This window comes from Carlito syrichta, unplaced genomic scaffold, assembly GCF_000164805.1.
Source record: "Carlito syrichta isolate Samal-C Ts95f unplaced genomic scaffold, Tarsius_syrichta-2.0.1 Scaffold135578, whole genome shotgun sequence".
Taxonomy (NCBI): Eukaryota; Metazoa; Chordata; class Mammalia; order Primates; family Tarsiidae; genus Carlito; species Carlito syrichta.
Window position 1 is genome coordinate 172,615 of NW_007079674.1, and position 21,278 is coordinate 193,892.

Sequence of the window (21,278 nt, forward strand, 5' to 3'; positions counted from 1 at the left end):
CCCCACCCCTCCGTCCGTGGTGTTTCTAAACACAGAGAGTGGGCTTCCTGAATCCATCAGGAGCTACAGAGAGAGAACTTGCTGAGGAGACGCTGATGTGAGCACTTGGCCAGGATACTGCAACCCCAGAATGTATTGGGAGAAAGCTCAAGCCTGCAGCATGCTTGGAAAGTGGGAAGAATGTGGGTGGAGTCGTTAGGCCTTAGGGAGTGAGAGTGTAAGAAAGGGTATTGTTCACATATGTTCATCATTACTTAAGAAATGACTCTGTGCCTGTGATATTGTCATTAACTCTACTGGGTTTAACAGCATTTTAAAACCCCAGCTGAAGTTATATACAAGTATTAATCGAAAAGTCAAGACCCCACTGCAAGTACAATAACAGCATCTTTGGGTAAAAATGACCACATTTGTACATTTGTTTACCTTTGGCAGTGTGGCTCACCTAGAATCTCAAAACACCATGTGCTAAATAAACTTCAAAGTCTGAGAGTTCTTGACTCCCAAGAGTGTCTCTGTTTGGAGGTTTGAATCCAACAATGTGATTGAGGTAAGCCAGTCCCTAAAAGTGGGCTTGAGCTGCAGATCCCAAATTCAAGATATGCATATTAGCAGAAATAAGGATTGTCTATACTCAGAGAGAGTAGATGTCTTGTAAGCAAATGATATGTTGCTTGAAGGCTTTTCCCCCAACCTATAGGATTTGTGGGAAAGAATCAAAAACTTTGTAGCTTTGTATGGGCACAGCTGTTTCCCAATTTTCTGTTGGTGATCTCTCTCTCTCTGTCTCTCTCTCTCTCTCTCTCTCTCTCTCTCTCTCTCTCTGTTGTGTATCTCTGTCTCCCTCCCTCTCCCTGTCTCCCTCCTTCCCTCCACCCCTTCTCTTTCTCCCCACTTCCCTCTCTCTCCCTGTGTCCCTCTCACTCACCAGAGACAGCTGCATCATTTTTATTTGCTTCTAGAACTATTCTCTTGCTCCTCTTCCCCCAGCCACCCAATCTGTATGCAGTTCAGAGAGCAGGCTAATTATGGGGCACTGGAGAAGCAGCTACCCAGAGAAAAGCTCTTTATGTGCTCAACTGGGATCATGCAACGTGGGGGTCATGCTCATGACCATCTCTTCATTCACGTCTACATGTCACGTGAGAGCCGCCTTCCATTCTTTTGAAGTTGCATGAACAAACTTTTTAGAAAGGGCAACACAAGAAACGAATGCCTTTTCTTAAAAAACAGAGCAAGGAAAGGATTCCATGTCTACTTTTTGGGACTTCATGACTGGGAAAATAACCACATGGTGGCCAAGAAAAAGACATGCTTCTTTCCTTCACTAAGGCTTTGCATTTGTGGTGGTCTCTGTAATGACTTAGCAGCAAGAAGCTTTCATGCATTCAGAGGTTGAACTCACAGAATGGTGCGACTGTGTAGAAGGACTGCTGGACTTCCTTCACCTAGGAGATTGCTTTTGCCTGCAGGTCGGTTTTGTGTTTTTTTGTTGTTGTTGTTGTTATTGTTTTAACTCCAAGACATGTAAACTCTTTGAGACCATTCTGCCACCCTAAATGGCATAGACTGAGAGAAATGAAGTATTTGCTGGGTGGTTCACTTAAGAATCCTTACTCTGGGGAAGGATTCAGAGGAACACCTCTCCGCTGTACCCCTCTCTCTTTTAGATCAGTCAGCTTAGACTCAGCCTCTTGGAATCCTTCAGACTGGCAAGGATTCGAATGGGCCTTTGGCTAAGCCATCAGAACTCTAGAAGAGGCCTGCTTGATATCATCGTCAGCTTAAATCTAAAGAATCCTAATGTCAAGTCTGTCCAGTGGGGACTCTGAAATTCCTACCTCAAATGAGTCCGAGATGGCCACTAGGGTCCCATTGGAAATCATAGCCCTAAGCCCACAGCAGAGTAGGGTTGAAAGCTTCCTTTGGTGCTGGAGAAGTTTGCTTTTCCTCAAGTCCTGTAGTTCAGAGTTGAACCTGATTTTCCAGAATCGCCCCAACTCTGATCCACTACTCCCAAATCTAACCATGCAGATGACCTGGTTTCTAGGATTGAAGGAAGAACTGAGATACATGACCATCTACTTCTTGACATTCTTTTTTTTTTCTGTACTCTGGTTCATTCCAGAACATGTGCTAGTGGCACAGATCTGGCAGGGTCGCTCATATACTGGATAACAGAATCACAGTCCAGAAAGGTCTCAGACAATATGAAGTTGCAGTTTAGAACACACACTCTGAAATCAGATCAACCTGGGTTTGGGTCCCATTTCCACTGATGTCTAGCTCTATGACCTTGAAGAAATAACTCAACCTCTCTTGGCCGTCATCTCCTCACATTAAAAAGGGGTAATAAGTGCCACTCATAGGTGGTTGCAAAAGTCCTCTTTGGGCCTACGTACAATGTTTTTCTTGAAGACAACCATCTTGGCATCTTCTATCCTCTTACTCCTGTCTGTGCTGGTTACCCTCAGTCTAGCCCTCCCAGGCTAAAAATTCATGCTGCTTCAGTTCTAGGAAATTTTCTCAAATATAAAAACTAATTTTCTCCCACTCATTTTTCCATCTTTCCTTAAATAACTCCCTTAAATCAGATAATAGCTCTTCTCTATGGATCTACTGATTTCCTTAACTCTTGCTCTCTTGTTTTTATTTTTTGGTTGTTCTACTTTTTTTTTTTTGAGTTGGAGTCTCACTCTGTCACCCAGACTGGAGTGCAGTGGCCGCTCCCGGCCACCGCAGCCTCCACCTGCTGGGCTCCAGTGATCCTCCCGCCTCAGTCTTCCAAGTAGCTGGAACTACAGGCGCATGCTACCACGCCCGGCTAATTTTTTGATTTATTGTAGAGATGAGGTCTCGCCAAGTTGCCCAGGTGGGTCTCGAACCCGCGGGCTCAGGCAATCCACTCACCTCAGCCTCCCAAAGCTCGGGATAACAGGCTGAGCCACCGAGCCCAGCTAGTTGTTCTACTTTTAATCTTTCTGTTCTGTTCTCTAGGTGATTCCTATAACTTTATCTTTCAAACCTACTATATAATTTTAAATCTCTATATTTTCAAATTCCAAGAGTTCTTTTATTGTCCTTTGAATGCTTCTTTTTGTTTTGCATCCTATTCTTGTTTCATGGATACAAAGTCTTCTCTCTGAAGATATTGCATTTGATTTTTGGAGTTTTTCTTCTGCTCCCAATATTGTCTGTGCTTCCTTGGAGTTTTATTTTTTCTCTTTGTTCTGGACTCTTTCTCTCAAGCAAGAAGTATTCCTCAGTTATCTGTTGATTCTTGGCTTTCCTTTTATTTAAGAATAAGGCACTAGAACCTTGTGTGTATAGATTTCACCACAGGGAGATCAAGTAGGAAGCTAGCCTGACTTTTTTGGGGTGCGGGGGCTCACATTTCTTATCATCTGCAGTTATTTTCTCATGAACTAGCCCATTATCCCTAGAGGAATCCTCCAGCTTCTCCTGGGAGATACAGGCCTGGTTGCCAGAGTCCAGGGACTGTTTGGAATAAGGTATTAAGATGACTGTCACCAGATTGTGGGAGGCAGGGGGAAAAAAATCTAAGGTCCTCTATGTACCATAGACATGCATTCTAACCTCCTATTTTCTTTTCTTTTTTTTCCTACACATGATACCTCAACTCAGAAACAGGTTGTCTAGGAATGGTTTAGCACCACATTCCCCAAATCCCCTATTTTCATCCCTCCCTGCATTCCTACCTTCATAGGTACTTGGTCTCCAAGACCTGAGTTTCTTGGAAGTTCTGCAGCGTGAACTGTCATGCGTCCCCTTGCTGTAAGCACATGTGTCACTTTTGGACCACTCAGTCCCCCCATGTCTTTCTGTTTTCCAGCTTCCAACATTTTGTTGACTCCAGTTGTCTGCTGATAACCCAGTCATCTCCTATCATCTTCTCTCCTGTATTTTTTGTCCTTATGGGTTCATGCTTTTGCCATCATTTTAGTGAGTTTTCAAAAAGAAGGAACAGAGATAACATTTGCATGATTTGGCAGAATTTTTAATTTTCTACTTGTTTATTATCTCTCTCCCCCACTAGAATATAAATTCATAGAGGTCAGGAACCTTGCCTTGTTTACCACAGTATTCCCTTGTTCAAAACACTGCCTGGCATAGATGGTCAATAAGTGCTTGTTGAATGAATAAATGGGTCAATGTGCACTCAAATGAATGGTATGTATGTAGACCTCTTTGTATAATACCCAACAAATAATAACTATCTTATTCATAATTATTTCAGTCTTTGAGGATAGGCCGTGAAACAAAACTTCATACTATTCAGAGGCATTGATTTCAAATTGGGATAAATCTGTCTTACTCAAAGAAAAATCTTTAATGGGCAGTGTCTGAAATACCGTTACCTTTCTAGAGGTTCCTCTTCAAGTTCCCACTTTTCCTGATAGTGACCTTCCCACCATAACTCCTGTTAGCAAGATGTTGCCTGTGTCTAACAGAATAAGTTCTGCATTTAGAAAGGAAGAGCTTGCCTGTCAATCACGTTGCCAGGTGGAAGCAGACCTAGAACTTGTTTCTGGAGCTCATTGTTCTCGGCAATGACATCTTTAGCCCATGAACTTACCCCCCTCCATTTCTGTTGTCTTACCCAGAAACGAGGCTGGGAAGAGCAAAAAGACTGATTAAATGATGCCTGGAGATGTTTTCAGGCTCTAAAGTATCAGATCCTATGGTTCTGCTTTGTTATAAGGTGCCAGTTAATACTAAATAGCCATCTCTAAGGCCCAGGTCGTAGAGACATCCCTGTGAAAATGCCCAGTCTTTTCCTTTTTTTTTTTAATCCTGCCACCAGCAGTATGTGAGAGTGACTCTCTACCCATAACCTTGCTGATTTAGGGTGTTAGCTCTAGCCCAGTCTTTTCAAATGACAAATAGGACAATTTATCATAGAATTTGGTAGATAAGTGATGGCTTCTGGTAGTCCACATATAGACACACCACTTGTAAACCTGTGCATAAATGTATTTTCATAATAAAAATCGCAGAATTAAATAATGACAGTCCAAACTGACTAATGGGATTCAATTTATTAGAGAATCGAGTCTTCCATGGGACTCCCACTTTGGCTGAAGAAGGTGTTGCTTTTTCCAGTCTGCAAACAATGCTTGACTTTTATCAATGGTGGCAGTCCCCTCTGACCAGTTAGGCAAAAATGAGAGGGTGCTATAACCTGTCTTGAGTGGTAGATGACTTCCATGAAAAGAACTGGTAGATAGAGTGCCCAGACCTGGAAAATCTCAGCCCAGGAGGAAGATGTGACAGCTCTGATTCTGGAAAAGCTCCTATGACATACAGTTGTTTTTTTTGAGATCCTAGGATGTTCCTGCTGTGTTTCGCTTTCACTGTTTAAAACTTGTACAAATCTGTCAGCCCCAACACTTGGGACCTGCAGTGTATAACTCTGGTGTTAAATGGGGGTTTATCTGTTTTAGATCACAGACTTTTTTCTACCCCTCTATCAATTGATATGAAAACAAATGACCATTGATATAAGAACAATGAGGACCAAAAACATGCGAGCTTTAGTCTTAGCTTCAACATCGATTTTGCTGAGAGACCTTGGGCAATTGCTGTATCTCTTTAGGTCTTTGATTCTTAAACTGATAAAATGGTGAAGAAAATGGATTAGAAGGTATTCGTCTAATCATATTTTTAATGTCGCTGCCTGCTTTAAAGCAGAATTTTTGGATAAATCAGGAGTAACTAAGCAAGAGGGGGAAATTGAAGTGTTACTAATGCCTTCCAATCTTCTGAAAACAATGCTCTTGAAGGGAAGGCTCAGAAGATGTAGCACCTTCTTTAAGATGCCATCAGGACCCACTCTGTTGGACACCTAAACCATAGCAACAACACCTACTTTTCAATAAAATGTTGGCATTGCTCTTTACCAATTTTCTTGAGGGTGTGACTCAGGACTGAAGAGCATTATACCGACCCCATCTGGTACCTGGTGAGTCAGTGTGCATTTCCGCGGGAGCCATTCTTGAAGCACAGCTTTTCATTTAGGGAGACATCATGGTTAGCTTCTATTTTTAAAGGGGAAAAAAGTCTAGGTTGTTTCTTTTAGTCTGCTGCTCTTCCAGTACTTAACTTGAAAGAAAAAGATCCCAATTTGACTTTTTAAATGTAGTTAGTTGCCTAACTGTGCCCTCAGAACACCCACACAAGACCAAAACCATAAGCTTTGTGAACCATTTGGGGAAAGACCAAATGGAAGAGAGATACTTTCCATGTGGTTGAGCAGGTGATTTCTAATTCAATTGCAGGGAATCTTTATGCTACTCAGAGCCATGGATTTTAAATGATTGGAGTAGCCAACTTGCAGCCAAGGAAACAGTATGTTTACCACAGAAATAAAGAGAATCGCTTTTGTGACTTTCATATGATTTCTTGGTCCTGGTGCATTATTACCTCCTCAAAAACACTTATTAGCCCTTGAGATACTGTGGAAAATTAATTGAAATTGAAATCACCCACAGTTTTTACTTTCTTCAGCAATTCTTCACCTTCATGCCAAGTGTTCCTTAGAATATCAACACTGCCTTGCAGCACCTAGCTGCCGTATGTTTCTAAATGATAGAAGGTGATGGCTTAATAAGTGACAGAACATACCATTTGCATCTGTGCAGCCCTGTCCTTTATGTATATTCTTTGTGATATCTGCAGCCCTAGTGACCAGTACAGTACCCTATGCGTAGAGACACTCAACTGTTTGTTGAATGAGTACATAAAAAGGAGGTTAACTTAAACTCTTTCTCCAGGAAAGTAACAACTAATATTTTTTATCAGTTCAAAAGGCATCTTCCCACGCATCATCCTAGTGGGACTCCATCATCATCCTTCCTAGTGCTCAGCATATGCCCAACACAAGGCAGATGCTCAGCAAATGGTGGATGGATGGATGGACGGACAGACGAACAGATGGACTAATGGATACATGCTTGCATGCATGTATGGATGGACAGAAAGATGGATGCATGGGTGGGTGGATGGGTGGATGGATGGATGGATGGATGATGCAGGGACCATCCACTCATAGAACCACCACAGCAACCCTGGGAGGTGGGTAGGATAGGTATTATCATTGTTTTAACTGTTTTCCAGGTGAGCAACTAAGGCCCTGAGAAGCTAGCGGACTTAAGTTTTTGGATATCAATTGTTCAGAGTCAGAGTCAATAGTCTAAGCCCCAGAATTTTTCCTGCCATGAGAAGCAGTATGGTGTTGAGCTTAAGAACACGGGCTCGCAAGTCAGAGAACCTTGGGTTTTGAACCTAGCTCTTGCCACTTCCTAGCTGCCTGGTCTTTATGAAGTCTCCTGTCCTATCTGCACTTCAGCTTCCTATCTGTGAAGTGGAGGTTGGAGGCCAGGACTGACAGAACCTGCCTCATAAGATGTAAAGTGAGGACTAAATAGAACAGTGTATATGCACATTTAGCCATGTACTTGGTACATCATTGACACTGGCAAATGGTAGTGGATGCTGTAGTATCCACTCCCATGTGGCCTTTTCTTCAGAGGACAAACGACTGAGAAAAATGGTCCTTAAGGATGGGTCTTTGGGTTGCTGTTGAGAAAATAACAGTACAGTACCCTCAGCCCAGGGCAGGTAAGAAGGAAACAGCAAGAGGCAGATCATTCATTCAGTCAGTCACCCTTCCAATAGAACCTAAGTGGCAGAAAAACAAGTGCTGAGAAAGTCAGGAATAGGAACTAATGATGTGAGTGTCTTTCCTTCTCCAGAATCTAGTCCTTGGTGAACAGCTGTGAACTTCTTTACCTGGCTTGGCTATTCTATTGGTATTGCAAGGCACTTTTTTTTTTTTTTTTTTGAGTTGGAGTCTCACTCCGTCGCCCAGGCTGGAGTGCAGTGGCACATTCACGGTCACCCCAGCGTCGACTTGCTGGGCTCCAGAAATCCTACCACCTCAACCTCCCAAGTTGCTGGAACTATAGGCACATGCTACCACACCCAGCTAATTTTTTGATTTATTGTAGAGATGAGGTCTCACCAAGTTGCCCAGGCTGGTCTCAAACCCATGGGCTCAGGCAGTCCGCTCACCTCGACCTCCCAAAGTGTTGGGATTACAGGCTTTAGCCACCATGCCCAGCCTAGTATAGGTAAGGATTCTGAAAGAACAAGGTGCGCTTCCTCTTTGGTGTGATGGACCATGGGGGAAAATTTACCTCTTGTAAAACTGTGAAACACTATAAAGTAATCAGAAATATTTTTCATGCCACATGTAGTATTCTAAAAATGCTGTATGAATGTCACTAAATTGTTCTATAAACAGTGTTGGTTTATGCTGGGGTATTCTCACTCTGACAGCTAACTCACATTTCTGTAGCACCTTAAAATTTGCAAAACACTTTAATGTACATTAAATGATTGGATTTTTTGCAATCCCATAATGTCGCCTTTGATATCTACTAATAGGAAAACTGAGGCACAGGAGGGTCGCATGAATTCCAAACCCAGTCCCAAATTCTCACTCCAGCTGGCTTCTTCTGTTTGGGTTGATGTCTACCCCAACATCAATAGAAGTATAAGGAGCTGGGTGTGTGGTCACTGGTCCCGGGATGAGACCCAAGGGCCAGCCTTTCTCACGTGATCCCAGGTAATGCCGTGCTACTGGTCCATGGATCGAACATGCTTTCATGCTATTTGTGACTCAGGTGTGCGCTCACCAGCTGAATTTCCAGACTAAGAGAAAATGTGCCTGGAGCTCTCTGCTGCTGATTCACATTCAGAAGGGGCCTGAGGCTGACCCTCAGTACTTCCTGCTTAGTGAGAGTAAAAATGACCCCAATAAGAGGCAGGCACTGTTGCCGAGGAGTCAAAACATTTGTCCAGGAAGTCTCCAGGAATTCCTGCCCAGGTGTCATTTGGATTGGAACTCTGGTGTCAAAATATCATTTATTTTATATGGAGAATTGGGCAAGAGTGATAAAATCCTGGACTAAAGAGTCTGAGCAAAATTTTTCAAGTGAACCCAAAGAAAATAAGATTAATGGTTGGTGGGAGAAGTGAGAGTTAGGATCTTGTCTTTTCAAAGCCACTTGAAAATTTCCCAAGGTAACTCCTGTTCTTTTGGAGCATTTTATTAAGACCAAGCAGAAGCAGCAGCCAATTTGGGGCTGATTGGAATGTATAGAATGGGGGACACAGTTTGGGAGAAAATACTGAGGTGAGAAGGCAGCCTAGCATGGTGGTTCTCAGCCCTGTCTAGCTATTAAAACCACCCAGGTGCATGTTAAAGTATGAATGCTGTGGCCTCATGCAAGGATTCTCAATGACTTAATCTGAAACGGGACCTGGGCATCAGGTTTTTTTTCTTAAGGTTCAAAAGAGGTTAAATGTGAAACCAAGGAAGAGGGAAAAAAATGTGGTGACTCACAAGATGGGAAGTAGAGTGAAGCATGTGTATCAGTATATGCATATAGTTCATTATAATTGTGGGCGGTTACATTCTATAAAGTCACTATGAACACAGAATTACTGAACACTGAATGAGTGCTCCTAGGGGAAACACAAGGCTAGGTTCCTGTGAGCCTCTGGCCACAACATTTTTGTCAATTTATCAGAATGTTTTATGTGTGTTTCCGCTTAAAGATGCTTTCTTTACTCTGTATTATTGATTCATTGCTATTGAACTGACAGTCAGAAACACTAATTCATGCCTGAATGCTTATGGAGCACATGACAGCCTTCTTGCTCTTAAAAACACCAGCTAGCACTTCAGTACTATACTTGGGGGTCATTTTAAACAGTAAAGTCACCAACCAAAAGCACAACATGAAAAATAGACCACTAAATAGACCACAAAAAGGACACTTGTTACATTAGGAGAACTGAAACAAGAGGGCAGAGCACTGCCTATTCAGCCTCAGGTGGGAGCAGGTGCAGGCAGCACCTCTGTTCTGCTACTTTGTCTGTGTCTGCATGTGACCACAGAAAGCCTGTGAGCATCGACAGCAGTTACAAATACATTTTAGCAAGCAGGTGAATTCACAAATACAGAATCTGTGAAGAAGGATCAGTGGTTTATAAGACATATAGATATGTGTGTGTACACACACACACACACACACACACACACACACACACAACCTAGTTTGTATATCAGGTGAGAGAACCAGACATTGGATCTGAACAGGCATCTGGGCTCAGCCCAGACCTCCTGATTGTCCTCATGGCCTGCTCTCCTTGCTGCCTAGATATCCTACTGGATATGAGACAGAGGGATCTGTAGCTCCAGCCAGCCCTCTCCATTTCACATCCAATAAGAAACGAATGCAGTTCAACTCCTGTCCTTAAACTGGAACAGTCTTGGGCGCTGAGTTATGCCAGGAACCTCGGGCCTGCTGTGTCTCTGGAAGTCTTTTATTGCACGACTGATTTATAATACCCAAGTAGATGAGTTGAGAGCAATTACGTAAATGCTGTTTCTCTGGGGTGGAGAAGAACGGTACGGTTTAAATGAAAAATGCAGTGCCAAGTCAAAAATTCAAATCGTTATGTGTAATTACAGACCACAGTAAATCAATTTTACAAACCCAGAACCAATCTCACCGTGTTCTAACCCCCACAGGGTGAGGTGGTGACAGTTTAGAATTTGGGAAGAGGCAGGTGAAGTGAAAGCGGGAATGGGGTGTGTGGAGCCTCAAGCCTGTTGGAATCACATGATTATTCAATCAAATGTAATTAAGGAGCCAGGAGAGCCTGAACCATCCAATTTCTCCTAATTGACAAAAGCAACAACAAAAAATCATCTAATTAGCAGTAGAAGCTCAAATTGTGGTTTTTTTGAATGGTCATTTTTGCGTATTGTTACATTTGACATGTAGATTGAATGCTTTAATGAAAACAAGAACCAATTCCCTAATCAGTAAATTGCCCTGCTAGAAGCCGTGCTGAGAATCTCTGGGACTCATTCTTTCATGGAGAAGCTAAGTTAAGAATTAGGACTACACAACACATTTCTAATCATTTATAACTCTTCTCCTACAACCAGAAAGAAGAGAAGAAAGGTTGCTGTTTGATCAAAGCAAAGTTTAGGGCTTTCGCGCTCGGCGAATTCCTGGTACTGGCCATGCACTTGGCTGCTGAATGAAGGGCCAGCAGGCCTAGGGTTGAGGTATCTTCCCATGAGGCCCGTCCTCGCCGGATCGCTGAGCACCACTGCTCCCTGGAGTCTGGGAGGCTTCAAGCTCCGGCATAGGAAAGATCTTGCCTCTGGTTTAGCTCGAGACAAGGGCTAGTAGACAAGGTCTTAAAAAGATTCTTTGTTAGCTCTCTTCAAGCGATTTTTGACCCACTCTCTTTTTAAAAGAAAATTTTTTTAAAAATTTGAGATGTAGGGTGTACAGGCACACATTTGTTGCATGGGTATATTGCATACTGATGGGGATTGGGCTTCTGGTATCCCCATTCCCCAAATAGTGAACATTGTACCAGTCGGTAGCTTCTGAACCCTTCTCCACCTTCATACTGCCCCTTTTAGTGTTCCCAATATCTGTTACTTCCATCTTTGTATCCATTTAGCTCCCACACATAAGTGAGAACATCCAATGCTGGGTTTTCTTTTTTGATGTCAGTTCACTTAGTATGGTGTCCTCCAGCTCCATCCATGTTGCTGCAAAGGACAGGATATTGTTCTTTTTATGACTGTAGTATTCCATGGTGTGTGCATTCCTTTGTCAATTGTTGATGAGTACTTAGTTTGGTTCTGAGACAAGTATTGCTGGTGGTGACAAGATGTTAAAGGATCTCCTGATGATTTGTTTAGTGACACTGGACCAGTGCCCTGAAAGGGTCTTGGTTGCTCACTCATGAAATTCTGGCTATTTATTGTTCCAGACTTAGGCGGTCTTGCTGGTTCCCATACTCTGGCCGCAGCCTGGGAGCAGCCAAGCATGGCATGGGCATACGGCAGAGACTCCAGGAGTGCTTCCTGGACAGGCGTGTGAGTTGATGGAACACACTTACCATCTGAGAGTTATCTTTTGAGAAAACAGGAGGAGAGTTTTGTTATCCAACATCCAGCTTTCTGACTTTCTCTGTCTCTCTTCCCTATACGTAGTAACTGAAACATTTGTACAGACACACTGGAAAACCAAAAAGGAAATACTGCCCAGATTCACTTCTGGCCATTTGCTTAACTCCATTATTTTATTTACTTGGTATCATAAACTACAGGAGTCATTCTGCAGTCCTGACAAAACTCATCTCTTCATTCTCTATGTGGATAGAAATTCATGGGCAAACCCTAAGGGTCAAGTGCATGTGGGTATGACTATGTACAGAAAGCAACAACACAGGAAAGCAGAAGTTAATCCAACATGCAGGAGATTTAGAAATAGCTGGGTCTATCCCACAGTCTCTTGAATTGGCCTAAACATCTGCCTCCGAGGTGTCATATTGCTTCCATAGCTGATGTCGTTGGTGTGGCTAGAATAGAATGAGAGGATGAGGGAGGAGCAGTTGCCTTTTAGGATTGCTTGGTTTGAAGTTCAATGGTAGGTGAGATTCTGCTGACTTCTATAAAAAGCATCCGTATTGGCTTCTTGTCTAACTTATTTCATAAATAATGACAATGTAAAGTCAAACAGCAGTTATCTAAAATAGATTTTCTATGAGATGACACCCAGTTTTGCCATTATAGAAACTTACAAAAGAAGACACATGAAATGTACCAAAGATTAATGTAGTAATAAAAGTCTGCCAGAAACATTCTAATTTATTTCTTAAAAGCTCAAATGTTTAAGTGATAATGTGAAGGCAGAAACAGACATCTTTGCTGTGCCCAAAGGCTGAGACTGCCATGGAGTAATCAGAGCTGACACCAGTGACAAGCACCACAGTGGCTGGGACAGCCTGTCCGGGTGCTTGTGCCTGCGTCAGAACACTTCCATGTCAGTGCTGTACGAAAACGAGACTTCATGGGGGAGAGCCTTAGCCATGTGTGTTGTCAGCCTTGTGGTGTTCTTTGCAGCATTCCCTTCTTCCAGAGTCTTGGTTTGGCTTGGTTTGCATAGGCAAGTGGACACTTTCTCTTCACAGAAAGTATGTGGCTTCCTCCCTCAGCTTTTCGGGAACATCCTGTCCACCAGCCACACCTTTGCTTTGTAACGTGTTCCCTGTTCTTCCTCCGGAATGAAGTGGTATCTGAAGCCTGCTTGGGGGTGCGGCCTTCTGGTGTCCAGATGTACCCAGCACTGTTTTCCAAACCTTTGGACAAGAAGCAGAGAGCAAGCATGCAGAGTTGAGGCTTTGAACCTTCCAGATTGACTTTTAATCTATTCCCTGAAGCAGTGATGGCAGAGCATGCTACTTTTAACCTTAGTAATTAATACTCCCCCCTCCTCCCCTCCCTCCACCCTATTTACACAGATCTATACATGGTCATAAATGGAACATCTATCTGTGCATGATGTCACTGATCAAATACTCCAGTTTTGTATTTTTCAAAATGTATTCTTGCAGTACTATTAATCTTTTCTTCCCCAAAGATTCCCACCACAGGGCCTCAGATTACTGGTTGTGACACCACAAAACCAGCAACAGAAGAGGAACCCAGAGGTTAATGGCATTTTACCACTGAACCTAGATTCAAATGTTGCTTTTTTTTTTTAAAGCAAATGCCTGGAATTATTCATGCAAGTGGTGTTAGCAGAACACCATTCTTTGAAATCGAAAGTCTTTGGTGGTAATTCTTAGATGCTCTGAAACCAGTGTCTTCAGAAGAAATGTATGGGATGGAACCTGAAACTACTGGACAAGCGGGCCTCAGCCTAACGGAATGAACAGAAACAACCCCCCCGCTAGCCCCCTCCCAAGTCCCTGGAAACAACAACCTCTTGATAACTGTCAGGGAGCTGAGCTTTTTCCTCTTTAACTTGACAAGTATCAAACCATCTCCTATAGCAAAACTTAAGAATTCCATGTTGTGAAGCCTCAAATTGGCATTTTTAGCAAAGGTTCTACTGATACTTCTGCATTTCTTTTGGGAGTAAGTCTAGAAAATATTGTTACAGGACACCATCAGCTGCATTTAAGCAAAATCCGGCCCCACCTTGTCATAAGTATGTGGACACACAGTGCAGATATCACCTGAATCATAGGGAACTGACCAGGACCTTTCCAGTCAGGGAAAAAGTTCTAAGTGCGTATTTTAAAATAATGTGCAAACACTGGGTCTCCTCAGTCTACCTTAAAATCCCTAAATTAGAGTGACTTACTTTTATAAGGTTTAGTTGTGCTAGCTATTGGATTGAATTCTATCATGTAAGCATCTAGAAATTTGAAAATTTAACGAAGCATATGTTTTTCTGTGAGAAAGGCAGCTTTTTGAATTAAAATGAAGGACTAGCTTAGGAAGAAAAATGATTAAAGTTGCAAATTATCTCTATGTGGCTGGACTCAGAGCATGATGAAGGCACAGAGCCCAGCTTGGGGTTGAGAGCACAACCTTTGTTTGACAAAGAGGACGGTATTAGGAATAAGGGAATATTTAATGCCTTTATTCAAAAAGAGGTCAAATTTCTGACATCTTCAGCCCTATAGATTATCTAGACTCTAGAGCAAAACACTAAGCCTTGAAATAGATGGAAATGCAGAATGGTAACAAGAAGGTAATGATTGACTTGAACTTGAGGAAATATTATCATTGGAAAAGGTATACAGCCAAGAGTTCCCGAGGCTGCCTAAATTACCTAGGGAAGCCTCACTCAACAAAGACAGCACAGAGTAGCAATCATCTCTGTCAAATGAGAAAGTCCTAGACCAGTAGTACATATGGATCATGTAAGTTAATAACTAAGATTTAAAAAATTGTGATCCCATTAAAACAATTGTATTTTAGATTCATTGCTGGAAAAAAGATAAAAGATACGTGTACTCAGCATAGATTTTTAATTTATATTATATTAATTTAAATTAATAGATGTTGTCTTAATTCAGACATTTTCCACATACACATAAAAATCATCTATGGAAGCTAGGTATGGTGGCTCATGCCTGTAACCCCAGCACTTTGGGGAGGCTGAGGTGGGAGGAGTACTTGAACCCAGGAGTTCAAGACCAGCCTGGGAAACACAGAAAGACCTCATATCTACCAAAAAAAAATTTTTTTTTAAATTAACCAGATATGGTGGCATGCTCCTATTGTCCCAGCTACTTGGGAGGCTGAGGTGGAAGGATCACTTGAGCCCAGGTGGTCAAGGCTGCAGTGAGCTGTGATCATGCTCAAGACCTGTCTCAAAACAAACAAACAAAAATCATCATTACAACCCAGTACTTCATCCACTAACAAGGCTTGGTGTGCATAGGGATTTTTTTTTTTTTTTTCAGGTCTCTCTACTACCCAGGGGCCCTCAACTCCCTGAGTAGGACTTACTGAATTATACCACCTCTCAGGAGGCTTTCAGCTCTACAATGTTAGGAATCTCTGCTCATAGCAATAATGTTTAAAGCATAATTGCATTCAGTGTGTGAATTTAAGGAGAGCAGAGAAATATGCAATGTATCTTTAAAAGAACTCCATGAAAGTTGGTTAGGATGAAGTCTGGGTATGAGATTTGAGCTTAGTTATCCAAAGTGTTTGCTTCTGTGGATTCTCCTTGACAGTGAGGCATATATTTAACCTAATAATGAACCAAGGAGATAGTTGGGCCAGGATTTCAAACCTTCCTCTATCCATAAAACCTATTATTGCTCATATTAGGAGGCTGAAAAGATAGTTGTACTTAACTTTTCCTTAGAGTACTTCATGTTCTAAAAATTCTTTTCCTGACTCTTAGTTCAGTAAATAAAAATCAAGACCAAGTCAAGGTTGGCCAAAGGAACTGGGAAAGAAATCTGAATTCCAGGCTTTAAAGAAAATACTTAAAAGAACAGAAGCTGAGCCAGGTTCAGTGGCTCACGCCTGTAATCCCAGCCTTTTGGGAGGTAGAGGCCTGAGCCCATGGGTTCAGGACCAGTCTGAGCAACATGGCGAGACCTTGTCTCTATAATATCAAAAAAATTAGCCAGGCATGGTGGCGCACACCTGTGGTTCCAGCTACTTGGAAGGCTGAGGCGGAAGGATCGCCTGAGCCCAGCTGGTCGAGGCTGCGGTGGCCGTGAGCATGCTACTGCACTCCAGCCTGGGCAACAGAGTGAGACTCTGACTCAAAAGAAAAGAAAAAAGATAGAACAGTATCTGGAGTCAAGTATCATATTTCCTCCTAAAAAACACATTGGAAAAGTGTCTCATTAAAGATTCTAGGATATAGCAAGGTACAGTGGCTCACATCTATATTTCCAGCACTTTGAGAGACTGAGGTGGGGGAAGATTGTTTGAACCCAGGAGTTTGAGACCAGCCTGAGCAACATAGCAAGACCTCCTCTCTACCAAAAATTTAAAATTTAGCCAGGCATAGTGGTGCGCACTTGTAGTCCCAGCTACTTGGGAGGCTGAGACAGACGGATTGCCGGAAGTCAAGGATGCGGTGAACGGTGATCGTGCCACTGCACTCCAGCCTTGAAGTCAGAGAAATCAACAGGTCTTGATGGTATCACCAACTCTATCACCTGATGATAAGACCCTCTGAGTTCCCCATCACACTGCCCAACTGCTGTAGCAAGATTATTTTTAGTTACTGTTTTCATATTTGAACTAGACTTACTCAACACTTATTCTTTGCTTTTGGCTAACTTGAATTTATAAATGTTCCAAAAATTATGGTACCCTAATGACACATGTTTGCATACATATATGTGCTATACACCTGCAATTTCTCGTAGAGATTTTTAAAAATACAAGCAGTATTGAATGTATACCGTATGCAATATTAAGCTTTAGTTTCCATGTTTTAAGAGCAAGAGAGGCACAATCTTGCTCCCTGGGGTAATTTAAGCATGATCTTCAATATAACGAATCCATCCTGAAATACACTGTCCCTCTGGTCATACCATTATTAAAGTTACCAACACAGAACGAATTTAGGACTTCAATTCTGCTGGGACTTGCCAATTTCTAATCTAAGTTGAAATTTTTTTTTAAGATGTGCTTAATTCTGCAGCATTTGAATATTACTTTGGGGCAGCTTAAGTCTAAGTGAACTGTTAGCTGTTGTCTGCTGCACGACGGTCAACAAGCAGGAATATTCAGAAACTTCTTGGTACAGAGCTTCTCAGAAGTCTGTGTGGCCTGAATGTCCCCATATCTTCCTTTATTTGTCATCACTTCAGATGAGTTCTTTTTCTTTCTTTCTTTCTTTTTTCTTCTTATTGGGACAGACTCCCTCTGTCACCCAGGCTGGAGTGCAGTCCCAGGATCATGCCTGACTGCAGCCTCAACCTCCAGGGCTCAGGCAATCCTTCCACCTCAGCCTTCTGAATAGCTGGGACTACAAGAGTGCACCACCACATCTGGCTAATTGATTATTTTTTGTAGAGACAGGGTCTCACTGTATTGCCCAGGCTGGTCTCGAACTCCTAGACTCAAGCAATCCTCCTGCCTCGGCCTCCCAGAGTTCTGGAATTGCAGGCAGGAGCCACCACACCTAACCCAGATGAGTTTTCTTCATTAAAAAAGGGCGGGGGGAGTCAGAGGACAGAGCAACCATACTCTGCCACTGGCCACCTCATTAATTCCACAACTGCGTGGCCTGTTTTCTTAGAAACTCTTCCTGCCCATGATATTATTTCCTCTGCCACTTTATGCCAAAGTACTCCAGCACAAGAGGCCACACCAAAATCGACTTTGTGGTCTAGACTTGAAGATCTGTCTGCACCCCAGAGTGGCACTGTTGGCTAGTCACCTGTCACCTACCTCTGTCTTCTTCCCACAGGAAGACAAGCCTGCACTGTCTACAGGCCTCCATTCTGTTTAGGAGAAATGAGGCATTTTCCCAGCTTGACTTTTGATTTTGGTGTGGCATTCAGCCTGGCTCTAAACCTCTGGTCCTCTCTGCACATCTGAAGCTTAGCGTCAGGCATTGTGCTTGGTTGCTACAGCAGGGTGGCTCATGGGGAGACATTCCCAAGTCTGGTGGCAGCCGGGGAAAGCAAGGGAGACTCCCATTGTGATATGGACGAGGTGAGGCCTTTAGTAGAAAATCATCGGGAAGAGTCCCTGGCACTTCAAGTGTCACTGATTTTTTTTCTTCGAAGCAGAGGCCAAGTACATGCCACATCCCCTACGACTTCAGTTAAACTCAGAAAAACGTGAAGAAATGGGTGTAGGTTTCTATGTACAAATCCCTATAAGCCTGATAAGTTAGGTAAACATTGAGTTCCGGGCTCACTAGCCAGCGGAGTCTTCAGATAGCTGACAGTTTCCCCAAAGGATACTCTTCACTGGAGGTGATAGCATGGATTTTTTAAAATCATGGAGGTTGGAAGAAGCAAATTAGCTCCATGCAATGATGGAATTCAACAGCAAGTATGTATTCATATTATATTTTTCTCAGCATCCAAACAAAGATGGGGACTCACCTCGCAGTAAGCATCCATTGTTACTGACTGGCTCCCTACTCCGTTAGGACCACTCAATCAGCCTAGGTGCCAAGGGTTCCACCAACACGGAGTGTGTGCCCCTCTTTGGCAAGGCTTGTTGCTATGGTTTCAGACTCATTCTCACTCCAGCCATGCAGAGGAGCCCTCACTTTTGCTTGGGGCTTGCCTGGCAGGCAACCCTCAAAGCATCCACCAGATAGTCTGAAATCGTTGCAGAGGTCCCAGAAAGCAAAAGTGTCCAAGCTGGAATGTCCCAGCACTCAAGGCAGCCCTAAACGAATCTGCCCAATTTTATATAAATACTTAGACAGGCATGAAATGGATTTTCTGGATGTCTGACTTTTCTTCCTATTGGCTTTTCTCTTCATTTTTGCTGCTGCTTCCTTTTTATTTATTTTTTCTTTCTCTGCTTTTTTCTTTTCTTTTTTCTTTTTTTCCTTGTTAATTCTGATCCAACCAGGTAGCAATGCATTTTCCAGGGAGCCTTTTAAATATAGTTTTTTATCTAGTCTCTGTAGTGGCAGTGCAAGCTGTTTCAACCTGCTGGGGTCAATATTTTTTAAACAGTTGTCCATCTCTGCATATTTTTAACTTAGATGATCATTCCTTGCCTTTGATAGAATCGACCCAAATTAGAAATTCCTCAGGTTATAGATACAGATACAGGTACAACTCCCTCTTTGTTAATACAGAAGTTTCCAACCCTTCTGATTGTTCCCCCTTCACCTGCCCTTCTAGCCACATGAGGCCACGTGGAGACCTTGACAGCTGAGACCTGAACTCCATGGCTCTCAGGCTCAGTGGCTACCAGCCTCAGCACCCTTCCATCCCAAATGCACATTTCAGAAACACCTGACCTTTTGACTCTGGTCTTTTATGTTTTTAAGTGGGAGCACAATACTCTGCTGCACAGGTCTTTATGTGGGTATTGCCCCACCAGAAATGCAGTTTAACCAAAAGCAGGACCTCTCCCCGTGGGGGTGCCCAGTCTGCTTACTGAAAAGCAAGATAAATGCCCACAAAGAAGCACTGATCTGAACTTGGGAGAGCAAATGCCTCACTGGAAGGGATAGTGCCTGAGACGGAATTTAATGGCTTCCCTGAAAAATGTTTTAAAATGCATGTGGCTCCATTCCATGTTAGTACAACAGCAGTCAAAATAAACCAGACCTGTCAGGAACTGGTGCTGAGAGAATGTTATGAATAGACTTATTTTGTAAAGTTGTCACTTTACACACCCAGAAAAACCAACCAAGAGTAACGTCGGCTCCCTCGGCTTGGATTTTGGTTAAATCCCTCCCTTGAATGACTTCAATTTAATTTGGCTAGTTCTCTGAGTTGTGTTGCTTTTTCCTAGTTTTCTGGAAAAGACATTAAAGGCGGGGGCTACGCAGCTGTTGCCCACTGTGTGGAAGGGCCGTACATAATGGTAAAAACCATTCCCGGCTTACTGAGACGCCACCCCCCCCCCAGCTTCTGAATGAAGGCCTTGTTACCTGGAAGTGTTTGCAAGGCACCGTTTGGCATTACCCTGTGAGGCCAAGGAAAAGAAACAGCCCTAGAAGAATCGGCCCTTTCACCCACAGCTGCCCGTGTCCTGTTCCCTAAGGTCACGTTAGTACTGGGCCCCTCGCTGAGCTCATGCCACCCTTCAGAGGTGACAGCTCCCTGAGTCCTCGTTGGAGAGACTAGTTCACCTTCTTCTCCTAGTTCAGCCCTGCAAAGACCCCCAACGAGGACCGGCTGGCCTGTCCTTCAAGACGTTCTCCCTAATGGCATGGGTAATGTCAGAATTTGTATTTTTTTTTTAAATCAGCACATGTTCTTTTAACTTTTGGCAGATGGCCACTTTGCCAGGCTCTCAAGCTTGCCTGATGTCTGGGCCTACTGCTGCGAATCCTGATTTCTAGGGTTAGAACCAAAACCAGATCCAGACCCATGAAGGCTAAGGCCAGATGGGTAAGGACTATAGATAGGTCTGGCCTCCTTGAGAAACCCAACCCACCAAGAGGCACAGACAGCATATCCCGAAGAAAAGGACCATGCCAGGCTCATATTCAACCTGCTGTGACCATGGATGGAGTTAAGAGAGAGTCAGTGCTATCTCTCAGGGTTAAAAGGTATTGTGGGTTCTTCTTTGTCCCACGCTAAAGGGGGGGGAATAACCTATTTCATTTTATTTTTTTTTTCCAGTTCTCTCAGGCCAGGCACACCACAGTCCTTTGAAACGATCTGTGTCCCTTACCCCACCCATGAATGTGCCAAACCAGCCTCTAGGACATGGATGGATGTCTCATGAGGACTTACGAGCTAGAGGACCCCAGTGCCTCCCATCCGATCATGCCCCCCTGTCTCCACAAAGCAGTGTAGCCTCTTCAGGAAGTGGTGGGAGTGAACACTTAGAAGATCAGACCACTGCTCGTAACACATTCCAAGAAGAAGGTAGTGGTATGAAAGGTGAGTGATGAAATGAGAACCCACCGGGGACAGAGCCCCCTCTTGATTGGAGTCCAGAGGGTAAAAGGAGAGGTAGTCAGCGAGAGAAAAGGAGCCCGCCCCTCCCCCAGCTCATGCGTTTATCCTTCCAGAACTCCAGGTTGACCATGGCAGAAAGGGCTCCGAGTGGCCTTCAGTGCTTCTTGACAAAGCCTGGGAAACAGGAACCGGAGTGAGAGGGCAACACCCTTTTTTCTTTTTTCCCCAATGCATTAACTTACAATTAAATGAGTCACAGCTGACAATGA

The 21,278-nt window shown here is 43.2% G+C and overlaps 1 protein-coding gene across 1 annotated transcript in view; it reads left to right on the forward strand.

Annotated features, from left to right (window-relative positions):
• SAMD4A (sterile alpha motif domain containing 4A) overlaps positions 1–21,278 on the forward strand; it is a 106,728-nt gene that overhangs the window by 29,300 nt on the left and 56,150 nt on the right. Inside the window, exon 3 of the mRNA XM_008049401.2 lies at positions 20,728–20,991. Within this exon, the coding sequence (XP_008047592.2) occupies positions 20,728–20,991 (264 nt within the window). The remainder of the gene's footprint in view (positions 1–20,727; positions 20,992–21,278) is intronic.